General features: G+C 43.0%; 1 protein-coding gene across 1 annotated transcript in view; it reads right to left on the reverse strand.

Annotated features, from left to right (window-relative positions):
• LOC142399494 (dnaJ homolog subfamily B member 6-like) overlaps positions 1–13,372 on the reverse strand; it is a 34,362-nt gene that overhangs the window by 14,795 nt on the left and 6,195 nt on the right. Inside the window, exons 3-6 of the mRNA XM_075484210.1 lie at positions 6,140–6,249; positions 4,927–4,992; positions 1,988–2,098; positions 1,641–1,784 (exon numbers count right to left, since the gene is read on the reverse strand). Coding sequence (XP_075340325.1) covers positions 1,641–1,784; positions 1,988–2,098; positions 4,927–4,992; positions 6,140–6,249 — 431 coding nt within the window. The remainder of the gene's footprint in view (positions 1–1,640; positions 1,785–1,987; positions 2,099–4,926; positions 4,993–6,139; positions 6,250–13,372) is intronic.

The following is a 13,372-nucleotide window of genomic DNA, read 5'->3' on the forward strand; positions in this document are numbered from 1 at the left end:
TCGACATTGGACCTCATTTCCGAGTCAACCAGAGTGTAAGAAATGTATGCAGATTTTTTTTTTAAAATTCCATGCAGCCCTTGTAAAACCACTGGTCGCTTTTGCTAAGCTAGCGCAAGTGATCCACTTTTGGTAGCCTGCCACAAAAAAACAGTCTTGCCCAATTCAATAAACACTCAAAGCACATCAATTATTATGTCAGGCAGTGCATGTAAAGGTTTGTGGTGATAAGAGTAATGTTTGAAATAAAACTGACCTTGCATTACATGGATTTTTATCATATGAGGGACTAGTTTCTAGTGGTCAGCGGAATTTTACCTTACTCTCGGCAGTTGTGATGTAACTCACTTCTATAGGGAGCTGCTAGTTCCAAGCTAGTTCTACATCTGCTGCGTTTGGATCGAGCGAGTTTGCTGCGAGCGGATTATAAACCAACAACGTGGCAACATGGTAAATCAGTGTCCCTTTGCTAATTGCAACAATAGAGCCCATAGATGGGTTCCGAAAAGTTTTCATTATTTTCCATTAAAAGATCCGGAAAGAACAAAACTCTGGCTCCTAACTGCAGGATTAGACGTACAAACGCCGATGGAGACGCTGCGTATCCGGGTCATCTGCAGTGATCACTTCAGCGCCGATGATTTCATAAAGTCCAGAAAGTCCGCAAAGAAAATTCTGAAACCGTCTGCAGTGCCATCCGCCTTCCCAGGTATACCAAGGATAGCCACTGTGGTGCAAACAGTCTCTGAAGAACAGGTTGGTACAGGCTTTCTGCTTTCATGATGGTAGCACATGGTTCAGTGATGATGACTTAGCTTACATTACCTATAACCTTTGCTATGCTTTTGTATTTACCTGCTATAGTGATTTACTGTTGGTTTCTGTAATTGCTGTAAGAATGGGTATCAGAAGTTATGTGAAAGTATTGCCGGTAAGATTGGTGCTAGATATTAGTCCGCGGCTGCCAAACTTTCAAACCAGGAAGCACGAATGGCTGCGGGTGATAAAATATAATTGTAAGGTTGGTTTTACTCCCTAAATCTCTCTATCAACGTAGATATTTGCATCGATAGCCTGGCAAGACAATTGATGTGCTTTGAGTGTTTATTGAATTGGGCAAGACTGTTTTCTTGTGGCAGGCTACCAAAAGTGGATCACTTGCGCTAGCTTAGCAACAGCGACCAGTGGTTTTACAAGGGCTGCATGGAATTAAAAAAAAAAACAAAAAAAAACATCTGTACACATTTCTTACACTCTGGTTGACTCGGAAATGAGGTCCAATGTCGAAAATTCCGGAGTGTCGCTTTAACGGTAACTTTTTCCAGCAACTTGTGACAGTTAACAGCAACTTTTTCAGCTACTGATGATAATTAATGGTAACTTTCTTAGTGACTGGTGACAGCAGTAAGCTTTTCAATGACTTTTTCAGTCACTGGTAACAGTTATGGTAACTTTTTCAGTGACTTTTTCAATAACAGGTGGCAATTAAATGTAACGCTTTAGTAAGTGATAAGGGTTAATGATAACTTTTTCAGTAAATGATAAAGGTAACGATAACTTTTTCAGTAAGTGGTAACAGTTCAGGGTAACTTTTTCCGGCGACTGGCAACAGTAACTTTTTCAGTGAATAATTTTCTTACCTGGGTCAAAATGTGAGAAACCAGCACCAAATGGAGGAAAACCAAAGCCTCCAAACAATGAGTTTCCTGCCCGGCTACGACTTGCCCGGCCTTGGTTCCGTCTGCCACTGCTGAAAAAGGGATCATCATTAAATGGATCTATTCCTGAGAAGACAGGGCACAAGAGAAAAGGTTGAGACTGTTTAATAGGACTGTAAATTGAAAATGCATAATAAGGTGAGGATGATTATCCTGAAACTCTGACACATTTGCGGTTTGGTCCAAACTTCCAAATCGGAACAGGCAGCCGGCTGATCTGCTTTATTTCAGCAATGCATCAATTTCTTTACCTTGCTAGCACATCTTACCAAAAAAATCTGCAAATGGGTCTCTGCCACCAAAGAATTCCCGGAAAACATCTTCAGGGTTGCGGAATGTAAACGGTTCATGGAAATGGTCTCCATTATGGAAAGGTCCCCCTGAAAAATCATGAAAACTGCTGTTAACAGTGTATACTCAGACCAAAGGCAATTCTGCAGTCAGTGTGTATCCCTTTCATTCAGCATCAGACTGCTTCTGCAGCCTGGCAGCACCTGATCTCAGACTGCACATACACAGCCTAACATGATGTATCGAACTTGTAACGAAAGTTATAATCCTGTAAACCTGACAGTGTCAGAATGTTACACAATTTGCTGACATGCTAAGGAAGATTAGGAATTAACTGAATGAATGTTTAAATACTTTTGCAAGCCGCTGTGCATGTCAATCTCTACAATCTGCATCATTATAACAACAATATTTATAATAATGAAAAAATTATTATTATTATTTTTTAAAAGAAAGAAAGAACTGTGTCAAGCATGTTTGGCATGAACCTTGACTACCACACTGAATGAAGTGGGTGCCTTCACAAAGCAGAAAGTGTTTTCTGTAACTGCAGGAAGACAGAACCCCTGTTCTGTGTCAGCTGAGAACACTTTGCTGATAGCGCAAATGGAACCATGTTTTGAGTTACTCTAAGGCAGAGATGGGGACTAGAGTCACTGTTTTGATGACTTTTGACTTGACAAAATAAAAGACTTCAGACTTGAAAGTTTGAAGACTCGGGACTTGACTTGAGACACGATGACTTGAATTATTTGAGTGTTATTCTGTTCATGTTTTCAGTTTGAATATAAAATTAATAAATTAATTTAAAAAATAATATCGATTACCCGGTAGGAGCGCAGGCTGAGAATGGCGTCATGATTGGATCGCTACCCTGTCAATCAGTCATGCCCTCTCATACCTTAGTGTTTATTGGAGAGACCCGCCCTCTCATATCAGATACGCATCAACATGTCAGCGGGAGGGGGACCGAGAGTCATTGTCTTCGGCTTTCATAATTACAACATTGACAACAAAAGATGAACAGCACGGTGCAAGACATGCGGCATCAACATCTCGGACAGCCAGACGACAACTTCCAACTTTGTTCGTCATTTGAATATCCATTCTGACCAGTAAGTGCTTGTCAAATTAGCTAATATTATCCTGTTAGCCTAGTCGGTAGTTAGCTAACGTTAGCTTGATATGATGGGGGCGGGAAAATGAATTGAAAATCAAAAAGTATTTCGTTTCCAGATTTCCCCATGCACGGGGTCAGATCCTTGCACATTCACGCCACGTCTTCATGCCGAACCAAGCTAAGTGTTTTCATCTGACCAAACATGGACGCGGCGGACTTGGAGGCGTTCTGGGAGCTGGCCGGTAAACTCTGGAGCTGCTCGGCACGGGACAGCAGCTCTTGGTCAAGGTGTCTACTGAACTCCTGGATTTTTTTTTTTTTTGAGAAAGCAGGTTCTCGAGACTTGGGCTGTGAACACATTACACATCTGGGATGAGGGAGGAAGTGTACCGCAGACTTTCGGCCCCCAGGTTCAAGCTGCTGCCGTGTTCTGCTTCGCTTTACGGCAGCAAAGTGACGTCATGCTGCATGTTTCTGTGTGGAGCTGACACGGTCTGACTCTGTACCACCACGTAACAGTAAATACTAAGCTGTTATTTTTTCCCATTTGTTTTGAAATATAGTTATGATAAAAAAAATAATGAGAATAAATATACATTTATAGATAGGCTATATATCCTATCCCTGATGGGGATAAAACGTTCGATTCTGATCGAGTCTGAAACCACGTGAGTGGATCGGGACATCCCTACTTCTAGGTATGGGTGTGGCCCCCTCCCTGACATCATGGATTAAAGACTATCTGTCTGCCAGACCACAGTAGGTCAGGATGGGGAAATGTGTTTCTGGAACACTGGAATGCAGTACTGGGGCTCCGCAGGGTACTGTTTTGGCTCCTTTTCTTTTCACCCTGTACACATCAGACTTCAGGTACAACTCAGAGTCCTGCCACATTCAGAAGTATTCTGATGATACGGCTGTTGTGGCATGTGTGCGCGGTGGACAGGAGAAGGAGTACAGGGACCTTGTGGAGGCCTTTACTGGCTGGACCAAAAAGAACTGTTTGCTCCTGAACACCACCAAAACCAAAGAGCTGGTGGTGGACTTCAGGAGATCTAAAACCCCATACCAGTCAGTCTGCATTGATGGAGGGGAGATAGAGACTGTTCAGACCTGCAAATACCTGGGGGTGGTGCTGGATAATAAACTGGAGTGGTCTGCCAACATAGACGCAGTGTACAAGAGGGGCCAGAGCCGTCTCTTCTTCCTGAGACGCTCAGGTCCTTCAATGTCTGCGGTGACATGATGTGCATGTTTTATCACACCATCACTGAGAGTGCAATGTTCTACGCTGCTGTCTGCTGGGGGAGTTGCACCACAGACACAAACTGTAGGCGCCTGGACAAACTGGTTCTGTTGTAGGCAGAAGGCTGGACCCTCTCAGTGCTGTGGTGGAGCAACGGATGAGGAGGAAGTTAGATTCTGTGATGGAGAATAATAAACATCCTCTCCACAGCACCCTGCAGGACAGAGGAGCAGCTGCAGTGAGAGGCTGCAGGACTGAGAGCTTCAGGAGGTCCTTTGTCCCCACAGCCAGAAGGCTTTTTAACAGGGACTGCTGACATGTTCTTCTCAAAATTTATTATTTATTTCATCATTTATTATTATTATTTTTAGTAGTATTGTTATTGTTAATATACAATCATTGTAAATATATATAAACAAAATTTTAAGCTACTCGACTACTTTGAATTTCCCCCATTGGGGGATGAATAAAGTATTTTTCTTCTCTATTTCTATTATATTCTATTCTAAAGACAAACACAAAGAAATGACTGAGGGTAACTTTAAGTTTACCTGTGCCTCCATTATTTGCCGTTAGCCCCTCTTTGCCATAACGATCATATATGGTCCTCTTGTTGGCTGGAAGAAGAAAGGCACATGTGAAAACAAAAGAAGAAAACAAAAGTGAGAATCCCAATATTCAACAAGAGTCTGTGAAGATGACAGAGAGATGCTGTATCCGATCCCCTCACACTGCTGACTTCTTCAGAGACATCTTTTTCTTTGTAAAGTGGTGTTGTATGAAGTTCCTTTGAGTAGTCATCATCTGACCTACAGTCTACTGCAGGTAGGGATGGGAATTGATAAGATTTTTACGATTCCAATTCCATTTTCGATTCTGCTTAACGATTCGGTTCTTTGTCGGTTCCCTTATCGATTCTCATTTGGAGAAAAAGGACAACAAACCGGTCGATTAGCATCAACTCTGTTTAGTTAGAAGTAACACGAGTCATGACCTTACAAACCCAACAACGGTGAGGTCCACATTGGTCTATCCTGGCCTGGGTAATTTAACTCTTCCCTGCTCTGGTGAAAGGAGAAGCTGGAGGTAGAGGTGAACTGGGGGTAGTACCACCAGCCTCTGGCTCTGAGCCAGTCAGGCTCTGTCTCTCATGATTTCATCTAAATGTAATGCCTGAGAAGGCATTCATTTAACCTTAACCGTTACTAACAGCAGCTTTTACAATGAGGCAAATGGAGCTACCATGATAGGCAGTGTTTGTTAGTTACCTGCAATGTTAGCCGAGGACATGCTAACATTGCTAACGTTGCTGCTGCTGGGTTCAGATTCACCAACGTTAGTCCGGAGCAGATCGAAAACGCGACATTCATTCATAGTTATTGCATGTTGGTAGTATTTCCTCCCTTTGGTGAAATATTCACTTTACAAGTTGCCCTGTTGTCGTCTTTTTTAGGGACTTTCGAGCGTTTGTACCGCTTGGGCGCCATGTTTACTGTTGACTGCTGGCTGCACTGGACTCGCCACGCAACGTTGCGTGGTGACGTCATTCGCGCCCACTGGAATCGATAAGGGAATCGTTTGAAAAATGGCCAAACGATTCCAAGGAATTGAAACACTAGGAACCGGTTCTCAACAAGAACCGGTTCTCGATTTCCATCCCTAGCTGCAGGCGACTTCTTCACACAGCCCCACATAAAAAAAAAAAAAAAAAAGAGATCTACAGTATTCTGCATCTGGCAATTATATTCATCTTGTGATACAAACCATCTGACAGGACTTCGTAAGCCTCCGACAGCTCCTTAAACTTCTTCTCAGCATCCTCCTTGTTGTCTGGATTTTTATCTGGGTGCCACCTCAAAGCGAGCTTTCTGTACCTGCCATAGGACACAAGGAAGATGATCAATGCTTGAAAAATAAATAAAAGAGTGCTTATGCACTTATTTAGCACTGATTATAACAATAAACACTGTTCTCTCGGTGGAAACAGAATTTTCTCCTCTTGTCCTTAATTTCAGTGTTGTATTGGGGTGCCGGTTAACTCAACGAGTTTATCAGGTGTCCCATATACAGAGGCCGGTTCCACTTCCGCTCGGGGCGCTGAAGGGTGCGTTACGCTTCTACTAGTTCACACAGACAATGCTTGTCACAACTTTTATTCTGCCAGGGGTTGCACTTCTGCTTTATTTCCCCTGGTCTGTATCTGACATTTGGCACCGGAATTAGAAGAAAACCTTCCTGTAAGTTGGTACTTTAATAATTAACAGCACAAAATGAAAACACTATCAATGAAAACGGTTGAAAAGATTTTTTTCCAATTGCAGTTTCAAGTTAGTAAGTAAAAAGTAAAAGGTAACAGTCACTGACAATAAAAGCCTAAAGTCTGACCTCAGTTTGGTTTTTACAGATTAGACAAAAGCTGAGAAATAAAGGACAGTGTTAATTCTGTCAGGCTTTTCAGAAAAGCCCATCCCAGCTGTATCTGTGCTAGCAAACAATGTTTTCTCATCAACAGTGATGGACCAAGCCGGAGATGTACACAGCGTAACTCGTAGTAATGCATGTGTACCGTTAATTACTGCGTTTAAACACTTTGGAGATATTAACCTCATTAAACAGTTGGACTCTGAGACCTACATCTTTATCAGAAACATGCTGATAATGGAACGCTAACACACCGAGAGCGAGGAGAGGAGCGGTGTTGTGTTGGAAACACACCTTATCCACACAGCTGCAGGTTGATGAGTTACAGAACGGAACCGTTCAGCTAGAAAGCTTCAGCTAACAAAGTAATGTGGGAACAATAATGTTCATCTTTCACAAAGGAACAGCAATAACTCCTCAGAAGCTGGTGTACGTCATCTATCACACCCATCCTCAAATCCCTCCATTGGCTACCTGTCCAGTACAGGATCGAATTCAAGATTTCCCTTCTGTCCCACCAGTGCCTCCATGGCACTGCCCCCGCCCCCACATCAAAGAACTCATCGCCCCCCATTCCTCCTCACGTCATCTCCGCTCTGGACAGGCCAATCTCCTCCAGCTCCAAAGGACAAGGCTCAGGTCTATGGGCGACCGGGCCTTCAGCTCAGCTGCACTCAGTCTGTGGAATGCTCTCTCCGACCATCTAAGGGCACCACAGACTGTGGATTCTTTTAAAAAAGGCCTGAAAACTCACCTTTTTAGAAAAGCCTTTAGTTTGCCTGAAATATCTTAATATTATTTTACTGTTTTTTTTTTGCTAGTTTTAAAATGTAGCACTCTGAGGTCATTAAATTGATTGTAAAGTGCTTTATAAATAAAATATACTATTATTATTATTATTATCTTGATTAGCTAAGCTATTAGCGTTAGCTACTGCTAAAGGAGAAAATAAATCCATAAATAAAGCATGAGGAGTTATTTCTCAGATGCTTCCATTTCCCTGCTCTGAAGTTCAGGCTCAGAGAGTTGGAACTGATCCCTCTTTGTGGCTCAGCTTCTTCAGTCCAGCGTTGAACTGGACCAAGTTGTTCAAACAGTGGGATGAAAAGTGGCTGCTGCACATCCACAGTCTAACTCTGATTATGGCTTAGAAATAATGAAAAGCCAAAATTCAGTGTCGGATATACATCTACACTTTTCTAAAATTAGAATACTACATAAGATCAATTTTAAAAAAGGATGTTATTTGTTTGTTTTTTTAATATTTTTTGGGGCTTTTTATGCCTTTAATGAGAGGACAGTTGGAGAGAGACAGGAAGCAGGGGGCAGAGAGAGGGGGAAGACATGCAGCAAAGGGCCGTCCGGTGTGAGACTCAAACCGGGGCCAGCTGCAGCGAGTTTCCAACAATTGGAGTGGCCCACCTAACGATCCCAAACAATCCCTTTAAACATGGCCTATTTTTTTTAAATTGTATTTTCCTATTATAAAAGATCTGCACTTAATTATTAAGGTTGGCATTCCAATTAAGATTTACCTTATTTACGAATTATTTACAGTTGTAGCTAATTTTAACCAGACGGTGCTCCGAGTATGATTGGTGCGTCGAGGGGGCTAGTGGGGCGCATAAAAAGCGAAATGCAGGGATGAGGTCTCACCCCCCCACTACAAGTCCACTGTCTGATTCACCAGCAAGCACTGTGCTGTAAAGTCCTGAAGTGGGAATCTGTCATGAAGGTGGTTGTGTCCTGCATAAACTTCATCAGAGCAAACGGACTTAGGCCCAATCCCATTTCACCCCATGGCCCTAACCCTTACCCCTACCCCTCCGTTTTGCGCATTCATGTGTAGGGGTAGAGGTGTCTCAAATCACAAGCAGTTCCAAGCTTTTCTCTCCGAGCTGGACTCTGCCCATGGAGACGTGCTTTACCACACTGAAGTCTGATGGTTAAGCTGGGGCAGAGTTTTCAAGCGTTTTTACGACTTACTGCCCAAAATCAACGCCTTTCTCCTGACAAAGGGAAAAACTGTCCCAGAGCTGATCGACGCAGGATGGAAATGGGACCTCGCCTTTTTAACAGATGTGAAAGAAAATTTAAACGGCCTCAATTTACAGCTGCATGGCATGGGGAAATTAATCTGTGACCTGTACTCCCACATCAAAGCATTTGAGGTTAAACTGGTGCTGCTTGTTGGACAAGTGCAAAAACAAGACTTCACCAATCTCCCTGCTACTGGAAGCCTCTGGGCTGAGAAACCAGCGGTCCCGTTCCCAACCGAGAAGTGCAAGGACGCACTGGAAACGCTGAGGGCGGAGTTCAGTGTGCGGTTCCGTGAGCTTCATGACCACGTTAAAGAAATGTGCGTATTCCAGAACCCTTTTGCTGCCGACATTAATGACACCCTGCCTTCTCTTCAGTTTGAACTGGCTGAGTTGCAGACCTGTGATGTGCTGAAAGACGCATTCAACCCCAGCTGTCTCAGAGTACTTTGCTTCCCTCCCAAACGAGTCCTACCCCAACATAAGAAAGCATGCAATGAAGATGTCCACAGTTTTTGGGAGCACATATATCTGTGAGCAAACTTTTTCTCACATGAAGCTGATAAAAAAAATCCAATGAGATCAAGACTCTCAGACCAACACCTGCATCAGTCTCTGAGGCTGGCTGTAACTGGAATAGAACCTGCCATCCATCTCCTCACCAGTCAGAAGCAAGCCCACACTGACATGGTAAGCCTGCTGATTTCAATAACTATGAATATGAAAAAATGTCAGTATAGTAATGCTCTTATTATAGCCAAAATGTTTATTGACCAGTGATGTCACAGAGAAAATGAGACTGCAGCATGTCATCTGCTGATGGGCTGCTTGTGTTTTTTTTTCTGCCATTCCTGAAGGGCCTGCATGCTTCCAGGACCACCCTGAAGTGAGGAGGAGAGATTGTGGTTGATCGCTCCCACCCTGGAGCCAGAAATCCTCATCATCGCAGCACAAAAACCTCATCCAACAGTCACGTAAACACAAAATCAGATCACCTTATAGACCTATTTATTACAATCATTCTGTATTAATGTTATTTCACTGTAGCTTTAGTAAACAAATATACCTGTGTAGACAAAATACTTAACTATTGTTAACTCACTTTTACTTTACTCTGTACATACAAAGTCAGCTCACCTAGATAAGACTTCTTCACCTGATTTTTACTATTATTCTGTATTAACATTATTTCACTACCTGTAAAGACAAAATACCTACCAATTGTTAACTCACCTGTACCCGTTACAAAATCCCATCACCTTAGTGTTACCTGACATTAGCTTGTGTTTTTATTTTCTATAAATAAAAAGAGTATCTGTGGTACTTCAAATAAACACGTGAAGACTTTTTATTACTTTTTTTTCACAAACCAACAGGTGGCGCCAAAGCCAAGCGAAGTGCAGCTACAACAAACGATCATTATAATCTCCATAATAATACTGGTTGTCACTTTGGTCCATATCCACAGAAAGGAAAGTTGATGTGGCCCCCACACAAAAAAAGTTTAGGGACCCCTGGTTTAAAGGCTCAGGAAACCTTTGCAGGAGGTTTTGAGTTAATTAGCTGATTGGGGTGTGACACCATGAGTTTCCAATATTGAACTTTTTCACAATATTCTAATTTTCTGAGACACTGAATTCTGTAATATGAATATCTGTTATATCTGTAAGCCATAATATTCAAAATGAGAAGAAATAAAGGCTTGGAATATTTCCCTCTGTGTGTAATGAATCTATAAAGTATAGGAGTTTCACTTTCTGAAATGAGTGAAAAACGTTTTCATGATATTCTCATTTTTGAGCTGTACCTGCAAGTCACCTTTAAGGTTGTTGAAGCTGGCAAGTTGGCTGACATGATGGAAAGGGAGTAATAAATCTCTAGATTCAGCAAAGTTAGCTGTTCCTCAGGGACACCAGAAGGCCTTGGTGGACCTTTCAACCAAAGCAGCAAAGTCCTGTTTAAGAACCAGAGCCCGTGTCTCCAGGTGTGTAACTCAACAACTCTGCTGGACCTCATCAAGTCAGCGAATGAGCCAAATCCCCCTGATGGGCTGTTCAGTGGAGCTAATCACCTCTGTGGAAGCTTAATGTGACCAACAGTTATTTTGGAATGAAGAAAGCGTACATGCTTATATGCTTTTATACATGTACGAGTTTAACTTTAAATGCATTTGGGCTGCATGGGGTTCACATCAAGATGGTTGCTGGTCTGAATCCCAGCTGGGGCTTCTCTGTGTGGAGTATGCGTGGGTTCACGCCGGCCACTCTGGCTTCCACCCACCGTCCAAAAACATGCATGTTACGTTCATGGCTGATTCTAAATTGACCCCGGGGCCTTTTGACAGAATCAAACACGGCTCACCTCTGAACTGCTGGGGGGCCTCATCTGTCACACCTTTCCTCACTTTACTCTCTTCATGTATATGTGACATTATTGTGGTCATTAACTCGTGTTTCCCTGTTCCAACAGGTATCCTTTGAATGGTGTTACAGTGGCTTGAATTGGACTTTATTATCTAAGTGCCTTGAGATGACATTTGTTGTATTTGGCGCTATATAAATAAAAATGATTTGAATTGAACTGAACAAGGAATAATTACAGCAACTGAATAACTTCGCCAGCTTAACCTTAAAGTTACAAATGTATAGATTTTTAGAAAAAAGGGCCCCCTCTCAAACACTCTGGAGCACAGTGAAAAAGTCTGAACAGCCTGAAGGATTTCAGACCGGATCGTCAGACTCCGTCTACCAGCAAAACATCTTCAAGTTCCAAAAGAATTCGCAATGAGGCCAGTTCAGCCAGCAACGGGTGCAGCAACAGGTGTAGCCAGCAATGAGTGCAGCCAGCAACAGGTGCAGCCAGCAACGAGTGCAGCAACGGGTGCAGCAAGCAACAGGTGCAGCAACGAGTGCAGCCAGCAACAGGTGCAGCCAGCAACAGGTGCAGCCAGCAACAGGTGCAGCCAGCAACAGGTGCAGCCAGCAACAGGTGCAGCCAGCAACGAGTGCAGCCAGCAACAGGTGCAGCCAGCAACAGGTGCAGCCAGCAACGAGTGCAGCCAGCAACAGGTGCAGCCAGCAACGAGTGCAGCAACGGGTGCAGCAACAGGTGTAGCCAGCAACGAGTGCAGCCAGCAACAGGGGCAGCCAGCAACAGGGGCAGCCAGCAACAGGGGCAGCCAGCAACAGGGGCAGCCAGCAACAGGGGCAGCCAGCAACGAGTGCATCCAGCAACAGGTGCAGCCAGCAAAAGGTGCTGCCAGCAACAGGTGCAGCCAGCAACGAGTGCAACCAGCAACAGGTGCAGCCAGCAACGAGTGCAACCAGCAACAGGTGCAGCCAGCAACGAGTGCAGCCAGCAACAGGTGCAGCAACCAACAGGTGCAGCAACGGGTGCAGCCAGCAACGGGTGCAGCAACAGGTGCAGCAACCAACAGGTGCAGCAACAGGTGCAGCCAGCAACGGGTGCAGAGTTGAGGCACAGCAGAAAATATCAGCACAAAAAACGCTGAAAACCTTCATTTAAAAGCTTTTTGTGTTTACTTGTGTCGTCTTTCACAATTCTTAAAATTTGTTTGATGATCTGAAACATTAAAGTGTGACAAACATGCAAAAAAAATAAGAAATCAGGAAGGGGGCCAACACTTTTTCACACCACTGTATATGGCCCAAGTGTTGATGAGCCCTCATTTTTTCACTCCTTTTTCCCCTTCACTCTCTGATCACTCAGATAACACACTCAGGCCTAAAAAAAAAAAAAAAAAAAAAGTTTGGTTCCTGTTGGTTGTCAGTTGATCTCATGGGTAGGTAGGGAATTTATTTTATTTTATTTTTTTATTTTTTTCCAGTGGCAGCGAGTGATAGGTAGATTTTTTAAATTTTTTTTTTTATTACAGCAGCAATGGATACTCCCAGCATGTTACACACACACACATTTTTATATGAACAAAATATGTAGTCGATACAACCTGGACCATTGGCATTGAAGACATCCCAAGCAATATTTCATAAATAAATGTAATAGCTTAGTTAAAGTGTCACTGGTGTTCTGCGACTCATAGCCCTGTTGTCCAACATTACTGCCTGCTTCTACTATTCTGCCTAACACAAAGCAATTGAAATATTTTTTTTATATATTATGTAGCCTATATATATTCATAAAAATGATAATGATAGTATGATATGAAAAATATCTTATTTTTTGCAAAACATTATGGGCGTGAAAACGAAACTTAGAAAATCGGCTCGGCGCATGCGCAAAACCACAAAGTAGCAATTCTCGACAAGTAGGAGAAATCGTATGAACACCGGCTGCTGACACAAACATTTTCGAAAGATTTCCTACCCAATCTTACAATTTTGTTTGTCACGCTATTGCATGGAGAAACAATGGAGATCACGCATATCCATCTTTCTCCCGCAACCATATAACACGCGCTACCGATCCAGTCTGCATGCAGATCTCACGTGAAGTCGTTGTTTTCACGAGAGCATGCGCTCATCCTTGTACAGGATGAAGAGGTGCTGTACGAAAACGT

The sequence above is a fragment of the Odontesthes bonariensis genome, chromosome 14, assembly GCF_027942865.1.
Source record: "Odontesthes bonariensis isolate fOdoBon6 chromosome 14, fOdoBon6.hap1, whole genome shotgun sequence".
Taxonomy (NCBI): domain Eukaryota; kingdom Metazoa; phylum Chordata; class Actinopteri; order Atheriniformes; family Atherinopsidae; genus Odontesthes; species Odontesthes bonariensis.